Raw genomic sequence first — 23,386 nt, 5'->3', positions numbered from 1 at the left:
TTATTGTTTAGGGGGGGAAAGGAAGAAACTTAAACACACGCCTCTCCAGCAAGCTCTTTTGGAGGTTGACCCAAGTCTTGCAGCTAAGAGGAAGACAAAATTTCCATGAACAAACAATATTAACTTAGTAAAGTCATGCATTTAGTTACTGCATATTCAAATGCATTTATAGATGACTATGATCATGCATTTATGTAGTCTTAATAGTTTATACTGTATATGTACATATGGAAAAAAGAAGAAAATTTCAATTTTAAATTCTCAGTTTCTCGAATTCATGATTTATAGTTGTGGGTTTCAGTAAAGCTTTTTTTTAATTCTGTAAACTACTTGTTGCAACTCATTCAATGTTAAAAACAGGGTTTCTAAAGGTTTCAATCAAGTCAAATTTAAGACTTAAAACTTTTTTAAGAAAAAAAGGAAAAGTTTGACTTGCACAATGCCTAAACGTTAAGGATTTTTTTCTATCGTGCCCCAGTTCAAACATAAGAAACCCATTAAAAAAAATGTTGTTAAGAAAGATAATTAAACTCATATTGGTAAATAGAGTTAATAAAATAAGCTTTGTTAAACATTTATTGAAATAAAATGTTAGTGATTGGACTGATTTTAGCCTGATTGGGTAGCTTTACATGGACATAGGAAAATTGAGACATGTTAAAATGATTTAAGGCCTACAACACAATATTTTAGTGAATTAAGACTGTTTTAAGGGCTACAATTTAGATTTTGACATTTTGAAGACTAAGATCCTGTCGACATCTGAAAATAAGTCATATACTCCATTTTCTTTTGGCATAAACTACACACTTACGCCAAGGGCGTTTATATCAAAGTTGATATTTAGCCTCGCCAATGTTGGTGTTTCGTAACATTTAATTTTATGCAGGTGGGTCGTTAGCTCAACGCTCAACCCCCAAGCTGGAGGACCAGGGCATAAACTACATAAAAGACTTATTTTCTGAGAGCACAAAACTGACTGTTGTAAATTCAGAAAAGTTAAGAGATCAATATTTGTTGAATATCCTTAACCTTAAGACAAATAATCATTCTGTGATTTTCAGAAGTCAAAATGAATACTAAAGAAATAAAATAAATACTATTTTAAAAGGAATATTACCAGATTCAGACTTTTATAGAATAAAACAAATCCTTACTACAACCAGTAACTAATGAAACAAGTAAATCCAGTGAAACTGAAAATTTAATTCTTTTCTTTTCCATAACTGGTTAATATATACAGTAATATTGTTTAATCATTATTCCCTTGTAGAGTAAATTAAAGCGAGCATTAAAGTCGAAATGGTTGAGAACTACGGTGTTATACTAAATGGAATGCAATATACAAACTATAATATATAACTACATTTAATATCTTTGAATTATTCATGCAGCAATGTACCAATTTTAAACTTTCACATGAAGAGAAACAGATAGAGCAAGAACTTTATATATTTAGTGTTTAGTAATGAGTATTTGTTGTCAGTCAGTGCAGAATGAAGCAGTTTTAAAGGTTAATAAGCAGAGGACACAGACATAAAACAACATTAAAACATGCAGAATCTCAAAAACACCTCTAACATTTACCTAAATTATGTCATTTGGTATTTTATGAATGAATTGTTCCATAAAAGAATCACCTTTAAGTGATGTAATCTTACAAAGGATATATAGATCAAATCAAAAGACAAATGTGAGAGGTATTTTTGCTTTGAGCCCACAGAGTCTGTTCTGTACACAATGTAAAAAGAGGACATGAGGAAGACAATGGCAACAAGCAGCCTTCATCTTCCTCCATGTTCTCTTTCTCCATTCCCACCTCCCCAGCCTTCCCAAAACACTCAATCCTGTCCCAAGCCTCCTCACCGGAAATATCCCACACGCGCACAGTCTGATCCAAGCTTGCCGACACCACCAGGTCCTCAGAGGGATGGAACTGAGCGCACATCACATAGTGATTATGTCCCGTCAGCACACTACAGAGAAGAGACAACACAGATGGAGAGATATGTTACAGTATTTTGAGAGAAAACATTTTTGACAATCAATTTGTTTATAATAGGGGAAATTTTGATGAAAATTAAAATATATATATTAGCAAGTGCAAATAAAGTATGTGTTATATGAGTTAGAAACATTCATTTAAATGTACATCATTCTTAATGGCTCAAAAAATAAGCTTTAAAACGAAAACTACACAAAACAGGCTCATTTTTTTAAGTCACAGAGGAGTTAAATAGTTCAGTTTTATCTTTTTGTAATCCATTCAGTTGATCTCTGGGTCTGACAAAAGCACTTTTATCTTAGCTTAGATTGAATCATATTCGATTTTGATAATGGTCCTATTTAAAGCTGGACTCTTCCCAGGTAGCAAAAAATTATGGCCCAGATTTGGCATAAAGCTGGCACAACAGGCATTCATTCGGCACTGGCATACAGCTTGTGGGCCAAACAATGGTGGCACCATCTTTAAGGAGGCACACAATACTCGGGCCAGATGTAAAATGTAGCATTTGGCCCAGTTGTTAATAATTGATATGTGGGCCACATAAATTTGGCCTATCTTGAGCAACACTTAAAATACATTTTTCTTATATTTGAATAAAGAAAAACAATTCTATCAATCAGGTCGCTTCGAGAAAAAGCACGCCCATAGTATGCTTAAAGCACAAAGCTTCATGGGTTTATCATTTTCATTGCAGTCGTGACACACCAACATATCTGGCCCAGTTATGGGTTATTAACTTGGCTGAAACTTGGCCCAGATATGATCCATGTTTGGCCCTTGTCTGGAAGACAGACTTGGTCCAGTCATGTATCGTAATTTACTGTGGCATGTGGGCCATGCAAAAGCTGATTGTGTGTGCCTGAGAAATTTTGCTATGTGGGTTCTGTAGTTATGTCATGTACTAAGACTGACGGAAAATTAAAATGGCTCTTTTCTTGGTGGATTTGGTTAGAAACTATCCTCTCATTCTGATGTAATAATCAATAACTTTTCTGTCGTAACATGGCTGCAGCAGACACAACGATATTACACAATACCTGAAAATATTACCCAGTTAGGTTAACAGTGCTGCGTTATATCATTGCTCGCTTGCAAGCCATGTTACGATAGAAAAGTCCTAGAGTGTGGTTCTGGCCTAGAAAATAGCAATTTTCAATTTTCTATCAGTCTTAGTACACAATGTAACTACAGAACAGTCAAACTTTAAATAGGACCATTATTAAAACACTTCTGATTCATAACTCACACTATGCAAAGCATGGTTCGGTTGGGCTTTGGCATGGTATGCTTGTGGTGTGAGTGCAAAGCGCGCCTTAGCCCGAAACTGAAGACACAATGTCACTTTTAAGGGGCTGTTTCATTTAGATTTATTAATCATTCTTACTTTTCAACGAACGCGAAGTGTCCTAGTTTATTAAAGACGCAAACCCCTTGGTGCACGTCAGCTGCCACCTTCAGCAAACCACCTAATACGTGCAGCACACTGGCTTTTATGATAATTTATGAGTATAAAAAGTTGTGGATCTGTTCAGCAGAACATTTGACTGCATGTCACTGCATCCCAAACGACTAAAAATAATACAAAAACGATATAACTAAAGCAACGTCGACTGTGGTGAGCGAGAGCGCTTCTCTTCCTGTAAAACTGAACAGTCACATTATCGATGACGCAAGCGTGCTCTAGTTCAGAAGGCAAAATGTTGTGTGAGCTGAGGAGGAGAGGGGAGGGGGGCCAATCACGCTTCGGCACGGTTCAAGACAACAGTACCTATTGCGAGTATGGTCTAAAAGAAAATACATGTAACTGCAAAAGAGTAGTTAAATAGGAAAATTATCAAAATTAACTTTTTTTAAGGAGCGAGATGCTAATGGTCTAATCTGAATCAAAGATTTATGCTTCTCATCACTAATTTAAGTGCTTCCAGCAGACCTGGAGATCAGCTGAATGGATAAAAAAAAAAAAAAAAAAAAAGTAAAACTCAACTGTATTAGTCTAGGTGACTTGCACAATAAGCCTATGACAACCAACAATTTCCTTTTAATAAACTGTATAATGCAGATTTCTTTATATTTCCACTAGTTCTAAATCTATATAAAAACTCACCAGACACACGTCCTGGACTGCCAGTTCCATATACGAATGGTCTGATCATCTGAAGCACTCAAGATCCAGGGATACTCCTGAAGAAGAGAACTATATGTTCGTGTCTTGTGGCATTTATTTAGTAAACATTACTGAAAATGATTAAATCGCATCACAAAGTTGACAGGGCTCACATGGTGGAAGAATGTGGTGCGAATGTAGTCAAGATGTCCAAGAAGAGTGAAAAGACACCGACGCAGCTTGTAATTCCAAACCTAACCATAAAGAGCAAAAAAATTTATTAAAAACATATTAAATTAATAATTATGTAACAGAATCTCAACAACAATTTATTTAATAATTTAAACAATTAAATGAAATATTTACATTAATTTACTGCTTTAGTTTTTTTTAAATAGTCATCATACAAAAAAAATCATGTTAAAAATTATAATCTACAGTTTGATCAATTATTTCATCAAAACAGATTGTTAAAAAAAAAAAAAACATTTTAATTTTTTGGGTCAAATGGAAGTCCATTTAGGCTAATAAACAAGGGCAAAACACTTAAATCTCCATTACACTTATTACTTGATGACTGAAAATCAAATGCCTGTAATGTATTAGTAAAAATATACTCGTTAATACTAAAATTAACTTTAACATACCCTTATCAAATGATTCTAACTTTAAGATTTGTTTATTAAAAACAACAACGAAGGACCCAAACCTTGATCTTGTAGTCATCTCCTCCAGACACAAACAGAGGCTGCTGCTTATGGAAGTCGATACCTCTGACTGGACCTAAACCAATTCACACAATCATAAGAGCTCAGGAAAAAATAGCATGAGTTTATGAATCGTTGATCAGCTGTTTCATACCATCATGTTCATCAAACTTGTCGATAAGAGTGCACATGCGATAATCCCAGAGCTGGATGACACCATTGTGCAGACTAGCGAGAATCCAGGGCCGCTTTGGGTGGAAACTCAGCCCTGCAGAAGATGACAGAAGTTTTCATTAACCGTTTAAATCCCCACCAAGAAAAAAATGTTTGGATGTTAAAAATGTCGCTAGTTTACATAGATGAAAAAGCTGAAAAATCTGAAAAAAAAAAGATGAAAAATCAAAAAATTTGAAATGAAAGACCTTTTTTTTTTTTTTTTAAATATACATTTTTGAGCACTAAATTACCTTTTTTTAATTTTTTTTTTTAAGTATGCCATAAAATATTTCAGATTCTCATTTAACATGACTTTGGTTTTATTGTAAAAAAAAATTAAAATAAATCAGAAAACAAGTGTAGCAGTGCAACAGGATTTTTGTTTGATTTTAATTTGAAGTCATTCTATAAATGACTTTAACAGTCATTATTTAAAACAGTAAAAACATGGTCAGCGTTTTGTAGAGGGGCAGTCACAGGATTAACATAAGAGACTTTTTTTGACACTTTTTTTTTTTTTACTTTTCATAAAAAGTAAATTGCTAAATTGTCCATAGTGTATGAGTGTGAATGAGTGTGTATAGATGTGTCCTAGTGATGGGTTGCAGCTGGAAGAGCATCCGCTGCACAAAACATATGCTGGATAAGTTGGTGGTTCATTCCTCTGTGACCACCCCTGATAAATAAAGGGACTAAGCCAAAAAGAAAATGAATGAATGAATGAATGAATGAATGAATGAATGAAAGAAAATAACAAAACTAAGATAACAATTAAATAAACAATAAGTTATGTTTTTTGGTTGGACTGTATTGAAGTATAGAAAACCAGTAATTGAAGTATAGAAATCCAGTTATCAAATGTAAAACAACACAGAATTGTATTTATTTTATTGTATTAAATAAACAATTCATATTTACTAAAGTGGCAAACTTTATAAATTCTTGTGTACAAATAGTTTAAATTCTCTTAAATTCTCTTAAACTCTTAAGTCACAGGCCTTAAAAAACACATCCAAATTTAAGTCTTTCATATTAATAAATTAGAGTTCAACTTTGCAATGACTTCACAGATCTCATGTTCTGAACTGTTTTCTGGTTAATTACACATTAATATATAATATACAAGAAATATTGTGCAGCCCTAGTTTTAATACTCAAACATATTATTCAGGTAAAGTTGGTTTTATATTCACACATTTGGACTGTCTTCATAGAAGAATCATTTCAGAAAAGTATTTTTTGCATGTTCTAAATAGTGAAATTACATTAGCAGCCAATGACTATCAAAGTACAACATTGTTTACAGTCAGTTTAATAGAGCTAATGCTGTTTTGAAGTCATATTTACACCTGATTTCAGCAGGGTTCATACACATTTTTACTAATTAAATTCCATGATTTTTCTAAGACTTAAGTAAATTTTCTTGACCTACTGTTTCATGCAATGCCTACATATGCGTGGTAAAAGAAAATCAACGCATGTTCAAATTTATTACTGCACATCATAAAACACGCAACAATCTATTTAGGTTCAATTTATATCTATGTAAAATTGATTTAGATAACGTTTACACCGCACTATTAATGTGACAGTATATGATTGGCCAATGACCGAAAAGAAGTAAATAACCTATATTTAAGTATTCAAAGATATCTGTTTTCCATGACTTTTCCAAAACTTTTCTAGGCCTGGAAAATGCCATGTCAAAATTCCATGACTTTTCCAGGTTTTCCATGAGCGCATGAACCCTGTTTCAGGCTGAATATTCAACGTTTTTAAAAGAGACTGTCACAAGTTGTCACTGTTAAAAATGAACAAATGTTTGAATATAAAACCAACTTTACCTCAATAAACATATTATTACTATTATAAAACTAAAAATATGTTAGTAATTCTTAATGTAATGGATTCACCTGTGCCTCACATTATAAAGACAGTCAACTGGACAGCGTATTCGGATAAAACCATGATTACAGTAACCATATTATTATCATCGATTCTTTATTTAAAATGACAGTTTAGGCAAATTATTGTCATGACTAAACCTGAAGAAAATCTCTAACGTTACTGCGGCGATTGGAAGGCTAACGAATATTAGCGCTTTGCTAACGCTGAATCTCATACAGTGTTTAAAACGATCTAAACAAAATCATTGCTGAATAAGACAGTAGATTACATCCTACACCCATAAAGAATAGATTAAAATCAGAAAATATACAAAACAATAGTCCTCAATAGGTACATCATACAGGCGTAACGTTAAAGTGAAGTTAGCAAGAGCAAATATCATACCTTTCACTCGGGCCGACTTTGTCTCAAATTTGGTCAACATCTCCACCGATAATGCAAAATGAACAGGAATGTGTTATGTGTGAAGATATAGATCCGTTTGTGCGAATTTGAATCCTAAAATCATCCCCCGGTAAGAAGGGATTTTGCGAGTATGATTCTGCAGCTCGACTTCCGTAGCTGACACGTCTCCTCAATCCACTCAACACGGGCCTTGCTTTCATGCGCGAACAAATAAAGCTTTTACTATTCAAATGCCAGCATCGCAAGCTCCACGTCACAGAGGCCTCGTCATCCTTTAGATTTATTAGTCGTTTTCTGGAAGAATAAAATCCATTATGTTAAATGTTAGATGTTATTATGAACAAGTATGATTATGGAGGGTTACATTTTCTTTGTATTGTCATCTTTAAACAATACTTTCAAAGTTAACTGGCTTAGGCAATTTATAAGTAACCCAAACTGAACTTGGAATCTTATCCTCAATTACCTTTTTTTCCAAAACTGGGTGGTCTCTCTTTTCTACTGATTTGTAACTATAATATTGCTCGAATTCCTTATAAATTATCAAATTTTCATAAGCGAGACTTGCATGGTCACTGATTTACAAACACAACTTTTCTCCACATCAATATTTTATCTGGAACAGTCAGGACATTTTGTATAAAAGCAAATCTTTATTTTTAAATGGTTGGTTTGAGAGAAATATTTTGACAGTATCTCAGTTATTTAATTCAGAAGGTCTTCTCTTAAAATATAAATAGTTTTTATGCAAGTTTGTAACTTTCTGTAATATACCCAGTGAAACTGCTGATCATATTTATTGGAATTGCCCTCATACACAATGCTTTTGGATTGAACTTTCTTTGGTTATTCATTGCAAAATACTACCGAGATTCTTGTTATCTTTTAAGGATATCCTGTTGGGTTTTTCCATAGTCCTGATGATAAAAGTAAGGAATATTTCATTATTAACCTCCTTTTAATTCTTGCAGAATTCCATATACAATGCTGTAAAATCTCTCAATGTATACCTTGTTTATCTCAAAGCCACTAGAACTTATTTTCCTCTTTAATTTGCTTAACACATGATTTTATATTATCTATTGTTTGTTTTTTAGTTTATTTTTTCCTCTTGTATTTGCTTATTTGGTTGTTATACCCTGACATGTATATATATATATATATATATATATATATATATATATATATATATATATATATATATATATATATATATATATATATATATATATATATATATATATATATAATTTATTTATTTATTTGTTTTAGTTTTTTAGTCGTTTTCATAGGCAGGCTTTTATGTTGGATTCTTCTATACAAACACGATTTTTTAAATTATAATTTATTATTTAACAGTTTATTTTATATCGGATTAAGATGGCAGCCGCGTTGACGTATCAGAGCAATTAACTATATTTGAGACACAAGTTGTGACTGCATTGCTCTCTGGTGGCTTAAACTAAACTATACTTTTTAGAGATTACATACAGGTTAGATACAGATTAATTTACTATATGTCTGAAAAATAAGACGTATATGCATGCAAAATAGAATATAAACATACAAAAGTTAGTCAAACGGAGAATAAAATTTGCTATTATCTATATACTTAAAAGATAGCGTTACAGGGACCTAAATCCTTAACAGAATATTATTATCATTATTATCATTATCATTATTATTATTATTATCATTATCATTATTATCATTATTATTATTGCCTTATTATTATTATTATTATTATTATTATTATTATTATTATTATTATTATTATTATATTAGTAGTAGTAGTAGTAGTAGTAGTAGTAGTAGTAGTAGTAGTAGTAGTAGTATATTCCACAGTGCTTCACGGAAATTAAATATGGCGGCGCGGTGGCGTTGCGTGGTTACCATAGTCAGTGGCGTTCTAAAAAAAAAGAATGTGTTCGGAAAAACCGTCGAAGACGTTGAGAAGCTAGTGTGACCTTCATTAAGTGTCTAACCATCGCCGACATTAGCGGTATGTAAAGATCTTTCTAAAAGTATCATTTTACGTTATTATACTTAGTTGTTTCGACGTGCTTTTGGTGAAGGGCACTAAAGATTTTAGTATTTCTCTCGGTCATATCGTTTTACATCGTGTTGTCAGGTTGGTAGTACACCGGTAGATACAATATTTTTGTTTGTTTGTAAGCTTTATTTTGTATATTGCTATCTTGTTTAACTTAGATTATTATTTGATATTATTTGTTGGTACAGATTTGATTAGATTGTTTTTTTGTTATATCATCAGATAATTTGATCGGCTATAATGTATTTGTATGCTGTCAGCATTAACATATTCCATATTACTATTGTATTATTTATTTTAAATTTATGCTGTCAGCCTGTTCAACATTTGTAGATTTTGATTGTTATTTGTTCTATTTACAGTTTTACTAATTATTGTAACACATTTATCTATTCTAAGTTTATAGATTGTCATCTTGTAGAGTATTTATTTATAGTTGTGAAATATTTGTTAGTGTTAGAACAGAACCAGACTGGAGACAATAGTAGATGAAACTTCCAAAGAATGGTATTAAGTTTAATTAATGACTTGATGTCTTTTTATTGTATTTTACAGATTGGAATGGACCACATGGAGAAAAAAAGGGAATTACACATCTCAGCAAAGACTGTAAACTGATAGTCAGGAATAATTTTTTTTTTAAATAACAGATGGACGGGTGCATCAGTGGACGTCCTTCCAAGATGAAAGATCAGTTGTTCTCAAACTTTTTCACCTCAGAAAGAAGTTGTCTCTTTAAGTACCACCTAATGACTAGATATAATCTAAATATAGTAGCGTAAAAGATCTAGTTAATCAGCTACAGCTCTGCACAGTTCAAAAACAAGGCAGATTTATTCATAAAAATAATGCCAGCCACTTTAAACATTATAGATAGTTTGAACATTAACACTGTATTGTGCTCAAGTTTAAGTAAAAATGCGTTAAAAAGTTCATTAAAAAGGGTATTGTCGCACAAATTAAAACAATAAATAAATAATGCTGTACTTAAAGGTAAAGTATAAGCATATACATTTATATACCTCATAAATTTCATATTTCATATCAAATCACATATAAACCATTTTTAATACATTTTGAAATATATGTTGCATGTTCATATGACATATTTGTATGGGGGAGACCAGGAATAGTTGTAGTTCTATTATGTTTCTCTATATATCTTTGAGATCTTAAGTTACAAATATGCTATTAAATGGCATACAAGATATTTTTTGCTGCACAAACAGAAACTGTAAACACTTTTTAGTTTCAAACAGGAGGATTGAAAGGTTACAACTAACCCCACAGTCTGGGTTAGTTTTAACACACCCCGTGGTGATATGTAAATGATGGGGTGAGATGTAACATTAGAAAATAAGAATTATGACCTGTAAATGGATTTGAAAGCTTTTTATTCAACACTGAGCTTTCAGTATAATTTGTTTTATTCAAAGCTGAATAAAATGTGCAAATGTGCATCAGCTTCAACAGTTGAAGGCTTCATGAGGTCAAACATTGAACTCAAACTACTTTGACTTATTTCTCTTTCAACGAGCTGTAGGAATATTGAAATAAATTATATAAATACAGTTATAAATCTCCCTGGGGTTGGTGGTAACACTTCCCTGATTACTAGCTTTTGTTGTTACAATTGACCCAGCATCATGTGGCCATGAATCTGTTCTCCTTACAGCTAACAGCTAAAACATTATCACCAACAATGTGGATTAAATATATCCACACACAGACACACAAATTACATGGGTTTAACTACAAATCAGGCATTGCTATCTCAAAATAAAGTAAAAATATGACTTTCTTAGTTGAAATGTGGTTTTTCCCATCTAATATCTGCTGTGTCTGTCACACAGACTTTTTCATATGTGATATGAGGACTAATATGAGCATGTGTGATTTGTAACTAGTTCCCGGTACTAGAGATTGGAAGTGTTACAACTATCCCCAGTCTCCCCCTTGAAATCTAAACATAACTTGTATTTGAAATATATGATTCACAATTACATATTTAGAGATTAGATCTGCTTACAGAGCGTCATTTACAGTATGTGTGTCAGAAAAGTGAGTAATTATAAATACACTGTTTGACCAATTCATATGTGATTTATCAATTCATACGTGCAGCATTTCCATGATTTGGTGGAATTGAGACTATAGATTAACCCTTTGACGCGCACGATAACATCGATGTAATCAGCATTGGCTATTCCCTGTACTGTATGATCACACCGTTTACTCTCAGAAATAAAGGTACGAGAGCTGTCACTGGAGTTGTACCTTTTCAAAAGGTATGCCACAGTTGTGGCTTTGTGCGCTCGCCTGATTATTTGTTTTGGTTCCCTCCTGCACGTGTTAAGCTGCAGTCACACTAGAGTTTGATAATGCGAAATTCTGTCGTTGCAGCACTGCGAAAAGGGGCAGGATTAAACAAGATGATTAGACATTAAAAAAGCGACCGTTTGGTCCATGTTTTAAATTCCTGTCCAGAGAGGTCATGTTTTGATCCTCGATTGGTCTCACGCAGTCAAGTGATGCGATTTCGCAGGTCAGAGTTCACCAAGTTTGAACTTTGCACCGCAGCGACCTGCTAAACATTGACACATGACCTTGCGTTTCCAGTTCTGACGCATTCGAGTGCGTATGAAGTCTATGGGGGGAAAAATACAGTGTGATCGCAGCTTTATTGTGTTTATGTTGTTTTGGTCACGTGTTTTGGCATTATCAGCTGTTCTGATTAGCTGGCCAGCTGTGGCTCGTTATTGCAACTTTATCTGGGTGGTGGCCCTATGTCTCCTTGTCAGTTTGTTTAGTTGGTCACGTACTCTGTCTCTTATTTAGGACTGGCGTGGACCCGTCTCTGGATTCCGGTTCGATTTTTGTTTCCCTGTCTGACTTCCATGTTTACTGGCTATGATTACTTATCTCCTTATTTTCTCCTTGTTTATTTATAATGACTGTGGGTACTGTATATAACCTCTGGACAATATATCACTTGCAATTGGATTCATCTTTTTCCTCTTTTCTTTAAGAAGTGTGACAAGGTGCACATTTGTACCCTAAAGGTCCATATTAATACCTCAGAGATACATATTAGTACCTAAAAAGTACAAAATTGTCCCTCTTAAATGTTTTTGGTACTGATATATACTTTTGATGTACCAATATAGACCCTTTAAGTACAAATGTGTACCTATTGAAAAAGTATCACTCCAGTCACAGCTCTCGTAACTGGCATGGGGCACAGAACATAGACTCAAGCAAATTTGGCATAGTTGAAGCTTGGAGAAACAAAGAAATTAAAGAAAATTAAAGTTAGTCTCTGTGTGCACAGACAGAGCACCCGCGAACCTTACCCAGGTCGGCCTGAAAACGGTGGTCGGGTGCACAGTTTATGCAAACTCCACGGTTTACTTAAAGGGTGTATTTATTTTTTAAAATGATTTAGTGACCACTAGAAGTAAGCCCGCATGCCACACTTTGAGAACCACTGGTATCGATAGTTAGATAGGCCTTGTCAGTGTTAGGTTTTTCTTTTTCAGCGAATGGAGAGCAGGCAGAAGAGGGAGACTCAGAAGAGCATCGGTGGACATTTGTCTAAAAAAAGGCTGGAGAACAGCAGGTTTTGTTCTGTTGGTGTTGTTTTTGTCTTTTGCAGGTTGGAGTGGAGCAGAAGGAGAGTCACAATGGGAACGGTGGAGATATACTTGAGGACCTGGAGCTCAGAAAGCAGGTAGAATTGCTTGAACAGACTGAACAATGGAGTTAGTTTCCAAAGAAATGTATTAAGATTAATAATTTATATCTTTCTCTTTGGCAGATTGGCATGGAGCATGTGGAGAAACAGGGAAACACACCTCAGTAAAGACAAGAACATCATAAATCAGGTACAGCCTTAAAATGTTATGTTGAATCAAATTAACTTTATAAAACATTTAAAAATTACATATATTAATTTTTAAAGAGTAAGTGTCACAGAAGGGACAGGATTCAGGTGAACAAAATAAACAATGTTTATGTACATGATGGCAGGTGAGTACAAGCAGGCATAAAATGAACATAAACTGGATATTTGACAGTGTAGGTTTGGACACTGGAGACGGATACCACAGACGGTGAACAAGACGAAGACCAGATGAGGAATCAGAAGACACTGGAGATTACAGGAAACACAAGTAAATGATATTTAAGAATCAACACTGATGGTGTATAAAGAGTTGTACAAGCAATGAGGCCGAACACTGAGTGATTGTGAGTGAGTCTTTAAAGTGCTGTTGTAGCTACCCGCCGGTTATTAAAACAATCCACGCTTCCAAATACTGATGTCCATATGCGTTTTCTTTATTGAACACCGTGAAAACTAAAAAAAATAAACAAACCGAATGTTTTACACAAACACAAATCAAAAGGAACATCAAAATAAACAAATAATATACAACAAAAGTGTAGTTTTCCGTGTGGGCCTGATAACCGGCTGTAGAATAGCAGGAGCATTAGACAGGTGCCTGCGTTGAGATCTCACTTTGCTATCCATACAAACTCTCACAGGTTAAATTAATCACACAAGATCATGTGACCTCCGACTCAAGCCAACCGGAAACAAGGAAAATTATAACATAAACCAATAAACACTCAATAAAGAAATACAAAACAATAAACAAAAATACAAGCTGAACGATCAGCGTCAGCTACAGCTGTGATTATGATGATGATGATTGTTGGGTGTTTGTCTAATTAGACTCAGGTGAGGGTGCTTGTGGTGCTTCACTAGGTGAAGAAACTGGTTTTAAGCTGTGGTCACACTAGTCTTTTCTGCCCTTAGACTTCCATTCATACGCACGCCAATGCGTCAGACCGGAAACGCAAGCTCGTGCGACAAGTTTCGCAGTTTGCTGTGTTGGTAAGTTCAAGCTTGGTGAACTCTGAGTTGCGAAATCACATCACGTGTCTGCATGAGACCAATCTTAGATCAAAACATGACCTCTCTGGACAGAGATTTACAACATAGACCAATTACTTGCTTTTTAAATGTCTAATCATCTTGTTTAATCCCACCCTTCTTTTTGCAGTGTCGTAAGACAGAATTTCGCAAGCTTAAACTCTAGAGTGACAAACTCTTGAGTGATGGTCGGATTTCCTTCAGATAGACAGAGATAGAAATATGGTATTGAAGAATGGTATTAAAATTAATTAATGACTTGAAATCTTTCTATTGTATTTTTCAGATCAGACTGGACCACATGGAGAAAAAAGGAATCACACACCTCAGCAACGACTGGATGGTCAGGAATTTATTTTAAAAAAATCAGATGGACGGGTGAATCGTTGGTATAGATAGGTAATTAGACCTTGTCTGTGTCAGGTTTTTCTTTTTCAGGTAATGGTGAGAGCAGGCAGAAGAGGGAGACTCACAAGAGCATCGGTGGACATTTATCTAAAAAATGCTGGAGAACAGCAGGTAGGGCTCTGTCAGTGCTGTCTAAAGGTGCGTCCCAAATCGCATACTTATGCACTATTCTGTGCCATTTTGTAGTATAAATAGTGTAAGTAGTGCATTCACACTGAAATATTCTTCTTGTTCTAAAAGGTATATTTTTAAAACATCAGATGAACAGGTGGATGGATGGGGGATGGATGGATGGATGGATGGATGTCCTTCGAGATGGAGTGGTGGTTGGTACAGATAGTAATTAGGCCTTTTCAGTTAATGAGAGAGAGCAGGCAGAAGAGGGAGAGTCACAATGGCAACGGTGGAGATATATTTGAAGACCTGGAGCTCAGGAAGCAGGTAGAATTGCTTGAACAGACTGAACAATGGAGTTAGCTTTCAGAAAAATGTATTAAGATTAATTAAAGACTTAATATCTTTCTCTTTGGCAGATTGGCATGGAGCATGAGAAGAAACAGGGAAAACACACCTCATTAATGAACAAGTACATCATAATTTAGGTACTGCCTTAAATTTTTTAGTTGAATCAAATTAACTTTATAAAACATTTAAGAATCATGAATTTACATTTTTACGAAGTGATGGTCAGTTTTTCCTTTACACTTTTACAGAGTGGAGTGGAGAAATTAGGGAATCACACATCTCAGCAATGATAAGAAACTGATGGTCAGGTATCACCTATCAATGACAGATGTCCAAAAAGAAAGGGCGGGGGAGTAGGGCTGGAGTCGAGCTCAGACTACAGGAGTTTTAAATTCCTTACCGATAATGAAATCTGCTTGCAGCACACACATGAGAATCTTCTGGGAATTTATTAGCCTACCTCAAATCTAAACAAGGCGCAACCTACAAGATATGAACCCTCAGCACACACAAGATATTATTAAGATTATTGTGACCGATGGAGCACATCACGCTCTATATCAATAATTGCCATTTATTATTATACTAATATTAGCAGACATCCCAAGTTGAGAAAAGTCATTTCCGGGGAGACAGAGATTATTTGTAGCTGAAGAGTGGGGTGCGCACGACGTGTCTGAAGTGTTGGGGGGGGGGGTGTTTGACGTTTCTGAAGAGCGGTTGGGGGGGTGGGCGCATGACGTAGAGCTCGGAGGCAAGCGGTGGAGAGGGTGTGGCAGTGTATTTAAGGACCTGGCAGGAGACGTTGTGATTTCTGGGAGATTATCATTCGTTTGCGGGCATCCGGGAGTCTCTATGCATTTTCTCTATGCAGACTTGGGATGTCTGTATTAGGCCACAGGCCATATCAGACCACAGCCATATCACCCTGCAGCCCAAGACCGGTTACTCACTGAAGCTAAGCAGGGCTGAGCCTGGTCAGTACCTGGATGGGAGACCACATAGGAAAACTAGGTTGTTGTTGGAAGTGGTGTTAGTAAGGCCAGCAGGGGGCGCTCAACCAGTGGTTTGTGTGAGTCCTAACGCCCCAGTATAAGTGAAGGGGACACCATACTGTCAGTGGGTGCCGTCTTTCGGAAGAGATGTTAAACCGAGGTCATGACTCTCTGTGGTCATTAAAAATCCCATGGCACTTCTTGTAAAGAGTAGGGGTCCAACCCCGATGTCCTGGCCAAATTCCCTCCATTGGCCCTCATCCATCAAGGCCTCCCAATCATCCCCATCCACCGAATTGGCTCCATCACTGTCTCTTCACCTACAGCTGGTGTGTGGTGAGGCTCTGGCGCCGTTGTCCAAGTGGATGCTGCACACTGGTGGTGGTGTGGAGAGACTCCTCATGATTGTGAAGCACTTTGGGTGTATTGCCATACACAATAAATGCGTTATATAAATACACATTAGTTTACATAGACCAACTGCCACTACTGGCAAAACACTCTCTCAAAAAAAGCACTCAAAATACATTAGGTTCCTGTTTGTGTAGCCGTTTGTGGTGGTTATAAAGTAAAATAAATGGTGACCAACATGAAATATGTCCAGACAAATGTCTGATAATTATAGGCTTATAATCTCTCCATTATGCCGCGATGCACTGTGCTTTGTAGTTCAAAAGCAAAATTGTTACCTGTTGCACTGCCTATATAGTGTGGAAAAATATAATAATTCACTAAATGCAACGTAAAACCTGGTCTGCAGTTACCGCTCTCTGAAAAAAACCTGTTATAGCATATAAAACTATAGAGTTCATACTGTACATACTATTCTATCCCCTATCCTAAACAAAGCCCTCACAGAAAAGAAATATTTGTAATTTCTAAAAGCACATTTTAATGTTTAAAAATTTTGTTTTTTGGAGATAACTGGCTATGTAGTAGACCTAGCTACATCTGGGTCATAAATATTCGTGCACACCGAATAACGTTAGGGTCACGACTCTGCTCACTTCACACTCATAAACGCACTGGATCTCAGGAATTACACGTATTTATTTATGTACCACTCACTGGAAACATCGTCACACAGGAATCATGGGGTGAAGACAACACGGAATGATGTGTAGGAATGACTTTCAATATCAAACAAGGGACTAAACCAAATTAAGCGGTATAAATAAACAAGGAATAATGGAACTGATAACACACGGGAGGAACACAGGTGAAACTTACAAAGGAAACAGAACAAAGGAGCACATGATCACAACAGAAGCACATGGGAAAACACGGGAGCACATGGAACACACTGGGAAGTCACATGACGCAAACATAAACACATGGGACACAAAACAGACCCTGACAGCCTGTGGCTAATGAAAAATGATAATTTAAGCTCATTATAAATGAACCCATATTTATTTATTTCATGAAATGGTCACGATTCTCCCTAGCTCTTCTCTTTAGTGATGCTTGGAGGCCGTTGTCACAGCCACAAATGGAATAAGTCGCTTTTTTTATTACTTATTATTATTATTTTTGTAATATTTGACCAACTGCCACTATAGCAAAACACTAATAGCCTGAACTCAAAGCAGGCTACATTACAAGTCTCAATTTGCATAGCTGTTAATGCAGTTAGCCTATACAAATAAATAAACACAAGCAAGGTGAGCCACAAGTGTCTGTTAAATTCTCTCTCTCATACACAAACATTCGTTTCATAAATGCGTATTATAGCTACTAATAATAGGCATTTTGGATGTTTATCAGGGTATGACATGCAGGGACAGGACTGCAGAATGAAGAAATGTTGCTTGTTGATTTGCGCAAAATGTCTAAACAAATGTCCAATAATATTAATATTTATAACAATAATTAAAATCTCTCCATCTTGCTGCGATGACTGTGCTGTATTTGACTGGCAATAGCTTGGCTTTTAGATTGCTATAGCGTCTTCAAAAGCAAAATTGTACCTGTTGCACATTTAATAAGCCCAGTAATGTAGAAAAATAAAAGAATTCACTCAGTGCAACACCCCTGATCTTCAGTTATCGCACTGTCAAAATATTTTCATAGTTTAAAATATTGTCTTATAGATTTAGCCTACTCTTTCTCAGTTTATGGGACTAGGCTATATAAACATAGGCTTAATGATTTTTATAGGCTATTGAACTAATTCTATCCCCATCACAGAAACAAAAGACATACATTTCTAAAATCACAGTTTAATATGATTAATCATTTTGGGTTATGGAGATAACTGGCAATGTTTTAGTTTTTGGCTCGCAGTTACACACGTGTCATAAATATGTGCACACCAGCATAAGAACAACGTTAAATCTGGCTAATAATAAATGATAAATCAAGCTTATACAAAAAAATTCTATATTTATTTACTGAAAGCAATAAAATCCTGGATATCAAACATGTTTGATATGATCAGGGAAGCTCTGATTTGTTTTCAAAGATTGCAAGGTGCGAGATTCTATCTTTAAAACGGCTCACATTACTAGATAATCCGCGGTGAGAATCGGAACCGATCAAAGTCCTCAACAAGATTTTATCGAGAGGTAAAAATAAATTGGGCTAAAACTCCTATTGTCTGAGCCTGGCTCTAGATGTCTTGTCTGCGGCGGATGTTTCTTTTTCAGGTAATGCACACACAACATGGAGAAGGAAACTCACAAGAGCATCTCAGCAAGCATGTAGAACTCTGTTAGTCGTGTCTTTGTCTTTTACAGACCGGAGTGCAGCATGTGGAGACTAATTAGAATCACACACCTCAGCAATGACTGGAAAGTGATGGTCAGGAATATCCTTCAAAGGCAGAAGGATGGGATCAGCCAGCATGTAGAACTCTGTTAGTCCTGTTTTTGTTGATTAGACTGGGGCATGTGGAGAAATGGGAATCACACACCTCAACAATGACTGCAAACTGATGCTCTGGTTAGGTATTTCCTTAATGGATGGGTGGATGAATGAATGAATGATAAATAGATGTCCTTCCAAGAGGAAGGGGGTGGAGGTGGGTTTAGGTAGTTAGATAGATGTCTTGTCTGTGGCAGGTATTTCTTTTTTAGGTAATGCACACACAACATGCAGAAGAAGAAAAACTCACAAGAGCATCAATGGAGATTTATCTGAAGAACACTGGAAAACATCTTGTGCATTGCTGGAGCTCAGTAAGCATGTAGAACTCTGTTAGTCGATGTCCTTCCAAGAGGAAGGGGGTGGAGGTGGGCTTAGATTGTTAGATGTCTTCTCTGTGGCAGTTATCACAATTGTATACTGTTAACCCTTGCTGTAGATAATGCGGTAAATAACCCTAAAATAGCCAGTGTTTTGCTGTAATAAATGGAAACAGTATTTTACTGTAAAACGAGTAGAATTTGTATGAAATTGTGTCCTGCAAAGAACAAATGACAGTCATTTACGTTATGTAGCCATTATAGGTAGTAACTGTGTTATTAAATGGTAAGTCACTATGCAACAATTACTGTCCCATCTACTCTGATGCTTTATCTTGCTATTTTTAGAGAACTGCTTTCATCTTAAGGCAGAAAACAGTGATTTAGGCATTAACACACACATGAACAGGCTGTCTGTCTTATTCTAAACACAAAGCTGTTGCCCCTTTAAGGGAGCCTGGTGTTTGATTTGTTTATTTCTTGGTGTGCTCCATTCTCTGTCTATGATGATGCAGAGTCTGATATGTTTTAAGCCTTAAATGAGACTCTACAATGAGTAAATCAAATGTGTTCAAATATTTTTAAGGGTTGTTTTAAATAAAGTCTACGTGTATTTGTTATCTTGACTTTTCATCTCACAACTCCTTACAATACATTAATTTATGTATATGTATTAATTGGACAACTCAGCTTTATTGGTGCAAACAGTGTAATGTGCCTTTCTGGCTATTAAGCAGTTTTTATACACATTAAAATCCTTCAGTTCCACACATATAGCCATCCACACGCAAACCTCCACTGTCAGGTCACAGGTTGTGGAATTGTTGCTTGGATTTTTTTTGTGTTTCCACAAAATGAATTCATATTAGGGACAACACAAAAGTTTGTTGTCTTAAGCTTTTGCAAGGAAATAAATTAAAAAAAAATACAAAAAGCTTTTCGGATCCTTAATGTTGCAGTCTTTATTTTTGCAATTATATATATATATATATATATATATATATATATATATATATATATATATATATATATATATATATATATATATATATATATAGTTAAAGTCAGAATTATTAAACTTCTTGAATTATTAGCCCCCTCCCCCCCCTGTTTATTTTTTCCCCCATTTTCTGTTTAACGGAGAGAACATTTCTAAACATAATATTTTTAAAAACTCATTTCAATAACTGATTTATTTGATCTTTGCCATGATGACAGTAGATAATATTTTAGTAGATATTTTTTAAGACACTTCTATACAGCTTAAAGTGACATTTAAAGGCTTAACTAGGTTAATTAGGTTAACTAGGCAGGTTAGGGTAATTAGGCAAGTTCTTGTATGATGGTTTGTTCTGTAGACTATCGAAAAAATGTATGGCATAAGGGGCTAATAACTTTTACCTTGAAATGTTTTTTAAAAATTTAATAAAATTTTAAATTTTAATTAAATATATCTTTTTTAAATATATATATATATATATATATATATATATATATATATATATATATATATATATATATATATATATATATTTTAAATATATAAGTTACAGGGCAAAGAAACTTTCAGAGTATTTCTTATAACTTTGTTTACTTTTCTTATAATTAACCTGACTTGCCTAGTTTAATCTAGTTAAGCCTTTAAATTGCACTTTAAGCTGCTATTAGTATATTTGAATATCTTGCAAAACAACTAGTAAAAATGTGTTTAAAAAATCTTCTCTCCGTTAAACAACACTTGCATACATTTTTGCAGAGGCTCAATGAATTTGACTGGGACAACTTTGAACAATTTTTTTATTATTATAGGATATGTGATTGGAATAAATGCATTACAATATTGAGTTACTCCCCCACAGGAATGGAGAGTAATTATCAAACAAAATACGCATTTTAAATACAAAATAGTATTTTGTAATTTTTATTTGATCGGGTTTATGAAAATGGGTTAATATTTTGTTTCAAATTGTAATTTAAAAATACTGTAAAATACTTTGTAAGAGGTCTACATGATGACATCATAAAAACGTGGCCTCTGATTGGTGCTTTCTCAGTAATTTGCCTATACTTGAGATCAGAACAGAACATTGATTTATATTGAAGAAGCTGGATAATGCTTGTCTGGAAGGAAATTATGCATCCCGACATGGTGATACCTACAATATATAGTTAATATTAGTAAGTATAGTTAATGAAGAGGAAAGACGTCTGCCTAAATATTTATACCCAAATATTTAATAATACAGCAATTCAGTCTATTCAGATTGGTCAAAAACACCCAACTCAGGTAGTATGGCATCCACAGGACATAAATGAATAGTTTATTTGCAAAAAATGATAACTATTGTTAGTAATTTTTAGATCTCATGTTTTTATGTTGTGCAGTGAAGCAATGATATGGAAATGACTAAAACTGAAGTTTTTAGTTTTCAGAAATCATCTATTACATTGAGTAAGCCTATAGAAGTTCAATTCCATAAAACTAGATTTAAGTACATTTAAAAAAATTAAATAATAATTCATTAACACTTCATATATGACCTTTTAAAATGTAAAATGTAATAATCATGTAATAAACCATACAGAGATAATGTCAATTTTACCGGCCACACAATGGGTGGAAACAATCAACAGATATTGTACTATATTCTAACTTATTATTTGTATTGAACAGGGCTTTCTGTATGAAATTTGTACAAAAAAATATGCTAAATGAATAATAAAAAAAAAAAAAGTAAAAAAAATAGTTTATAAATAACTAGCTACACATGTACAGCAGGAGGTGAACAAGGTGGCAGAGAATCTGTTAAAACTTTCAAATATCAGTTACTTCAGGTTTAACAGTCAAGGGGTTGATCGAATAGGCCTATTCATAGAAGGTTTGCAAAGAAGGCTGATGCTAACTTGTAAAATTATTTTGTAGTATTTGAAAAATACAGTATTTTATTTTAATACATTTGTGGCTGCTGTATTTTGTTGTTTAATTGGATATACCTAAAATGGAGGTATTTGGTATTTTGTTTTAAAATACATTTCAATGTATTTTCGCCCATCCCTTCTCCCTACTAGTTGCGTTACTTAGTTACTTTTTATGGAAAGTAAATTTTTGAGTTACTTTTGCATGACTTTTTCTTGGCTAGATCTCTTTCAGAACTTGCAGGTGTTTTCTTCTTATTTTAAATAGAGAAGCTCTGCAGTTAACAAGACATTTTATATTCTTTACCTTTAAAAAAACACATCAAATAATAGTAATTGAGGATAATGTTATCTTCTGAGAACTTCCTGAGGCCAGAGCTCTATATGGCGTATATACACATTATATACAGACACAGCAATGTGTTTGATGCTTTTGTATTGTTGTCTTACTAGTGAAGTAAAATTGAGCATTGAGACAGACAATCCCCTTTTACTTGTCTTCCATGTGTTCAGAAAAATGAGCATACTTCCAGTGCACAAATGTAAGGCTCTGCCATCTTGGTTTCTGTTTCTTTCTGCTGGGAAACAATGTTGAGTGCTGTAAAAGATTCATTTTAATTCAGCAATTTTTAAAAGCGAATTAATTAAACTAAAAAGCAACTCGCATTACATTTTCAAACAATAACTCAAATGTTATTACTTAATTTTTTAAATAGTTATCAAAATTTTTTACTTAGAAAATTACAGTAAAGTTATTATGTAAATTGCTTATAATACGTTACCCTCAACACTGTATACCATTGGTGTCAAACTCAGTTGCTGGAATTCCCACCCAATTTCAACAACACAAGTCCTATATACACTGCATGTGTTGTTCATTAATTTAACCCTTTTGTTTCAGTGTAAATAGAAAATGTATTCATATATGCTAATTTGTACACATTTGTAAGACATTTTCTGTTGTATATTTGTTTGCTGCCAAAACAATAAAATATATTTGTCTGAAGAATTGATTTGCTTTCTATTTTTAATAACAGTTAAGAATATTGAATAATTTTAGTAAATATCTATATATGATAT

At 34.3% G+C, this 23,386-nt stretch overlaps 1 protein-coding gene across 1 annotated transcript; it reads right to left on the bottom strand.

Annotated features, from left to right (window-relative positions):
- Positions 1 to 1,616: 1,616 nt before the first annotated feature.
- Positions 1,617 to 7,548, bottom strand: LOC130236642 (coatomer subunit alpha-like). The gene is made up of 6 exons (XM_056467391.1): positions 7,328 to 7,548; positions 4,974 to 5,087; positions 4,822 to 4,895; positions 4,286 to 4,366; positions 4,113 to 4,189; positions 1,617 to 1,976 (listed from the first exon to the last, which is right to left on the bottom strand). The coding sequence occupies exons 1-6, from the start codon at positions 7,365 to 7,367 to the stop codon at positions 1,676 to 1,678; spliced, it is 687 nt and encodes a 228-aa protein (XP_056323366.1). The 5' UTR covers positions 7,368 to 7,548; the 3' UTR covers positions 1,617 to 1,675.
- Between the last annotated feature and the right edge of the window lie 15,838 nt (positions 7,549 to 23,386).

This window comes from Danio aesculapii, chromosome 2 (genome assembly GCF_903798145.1).
Source record: "Danio aesculapii chromosome 2, fDanAes4.1, whole genome shotgun sequence".
Taxonomy (NCBI): Eukaryota; Metazoa; Chordata; class Actinopteri; order Cypriniformes; family Danionidae; genus Danio; species Danio aesculapii.
Note: the sequence above shows the minus strand (reverse complement) of the source record. Positions and strands in the feature narration are given on the sequence as shown.

What these genes read in the sequence shown, in the direction of transcription:
- LOC130236642 (XM_056467391.1), bottom strand. Translation starts at nt 7,367, where the DNA reads ATGTTGACCAAATTTGAGACAAAGTCGGCCCGAGTGAAAG. An exon ending in AAAGTCGGCCCGAGTGAAAG is followed by an intron (nt 5,088 to 7,327) that starts GTATGATATTTG and finishes CATCTTCTGCAG; the next exon opens with GGCTGAGTTTCCACCCAAAG. An exon ending in GCACCACATTCTTCCACCAT is followed by an intron (nt 4,190 to 4,285) that starts GTGAGCCCTGTC and finishes TCTCTTCTTCAG; the next exon opens with GAGTATCCCTGGATCTTGAG.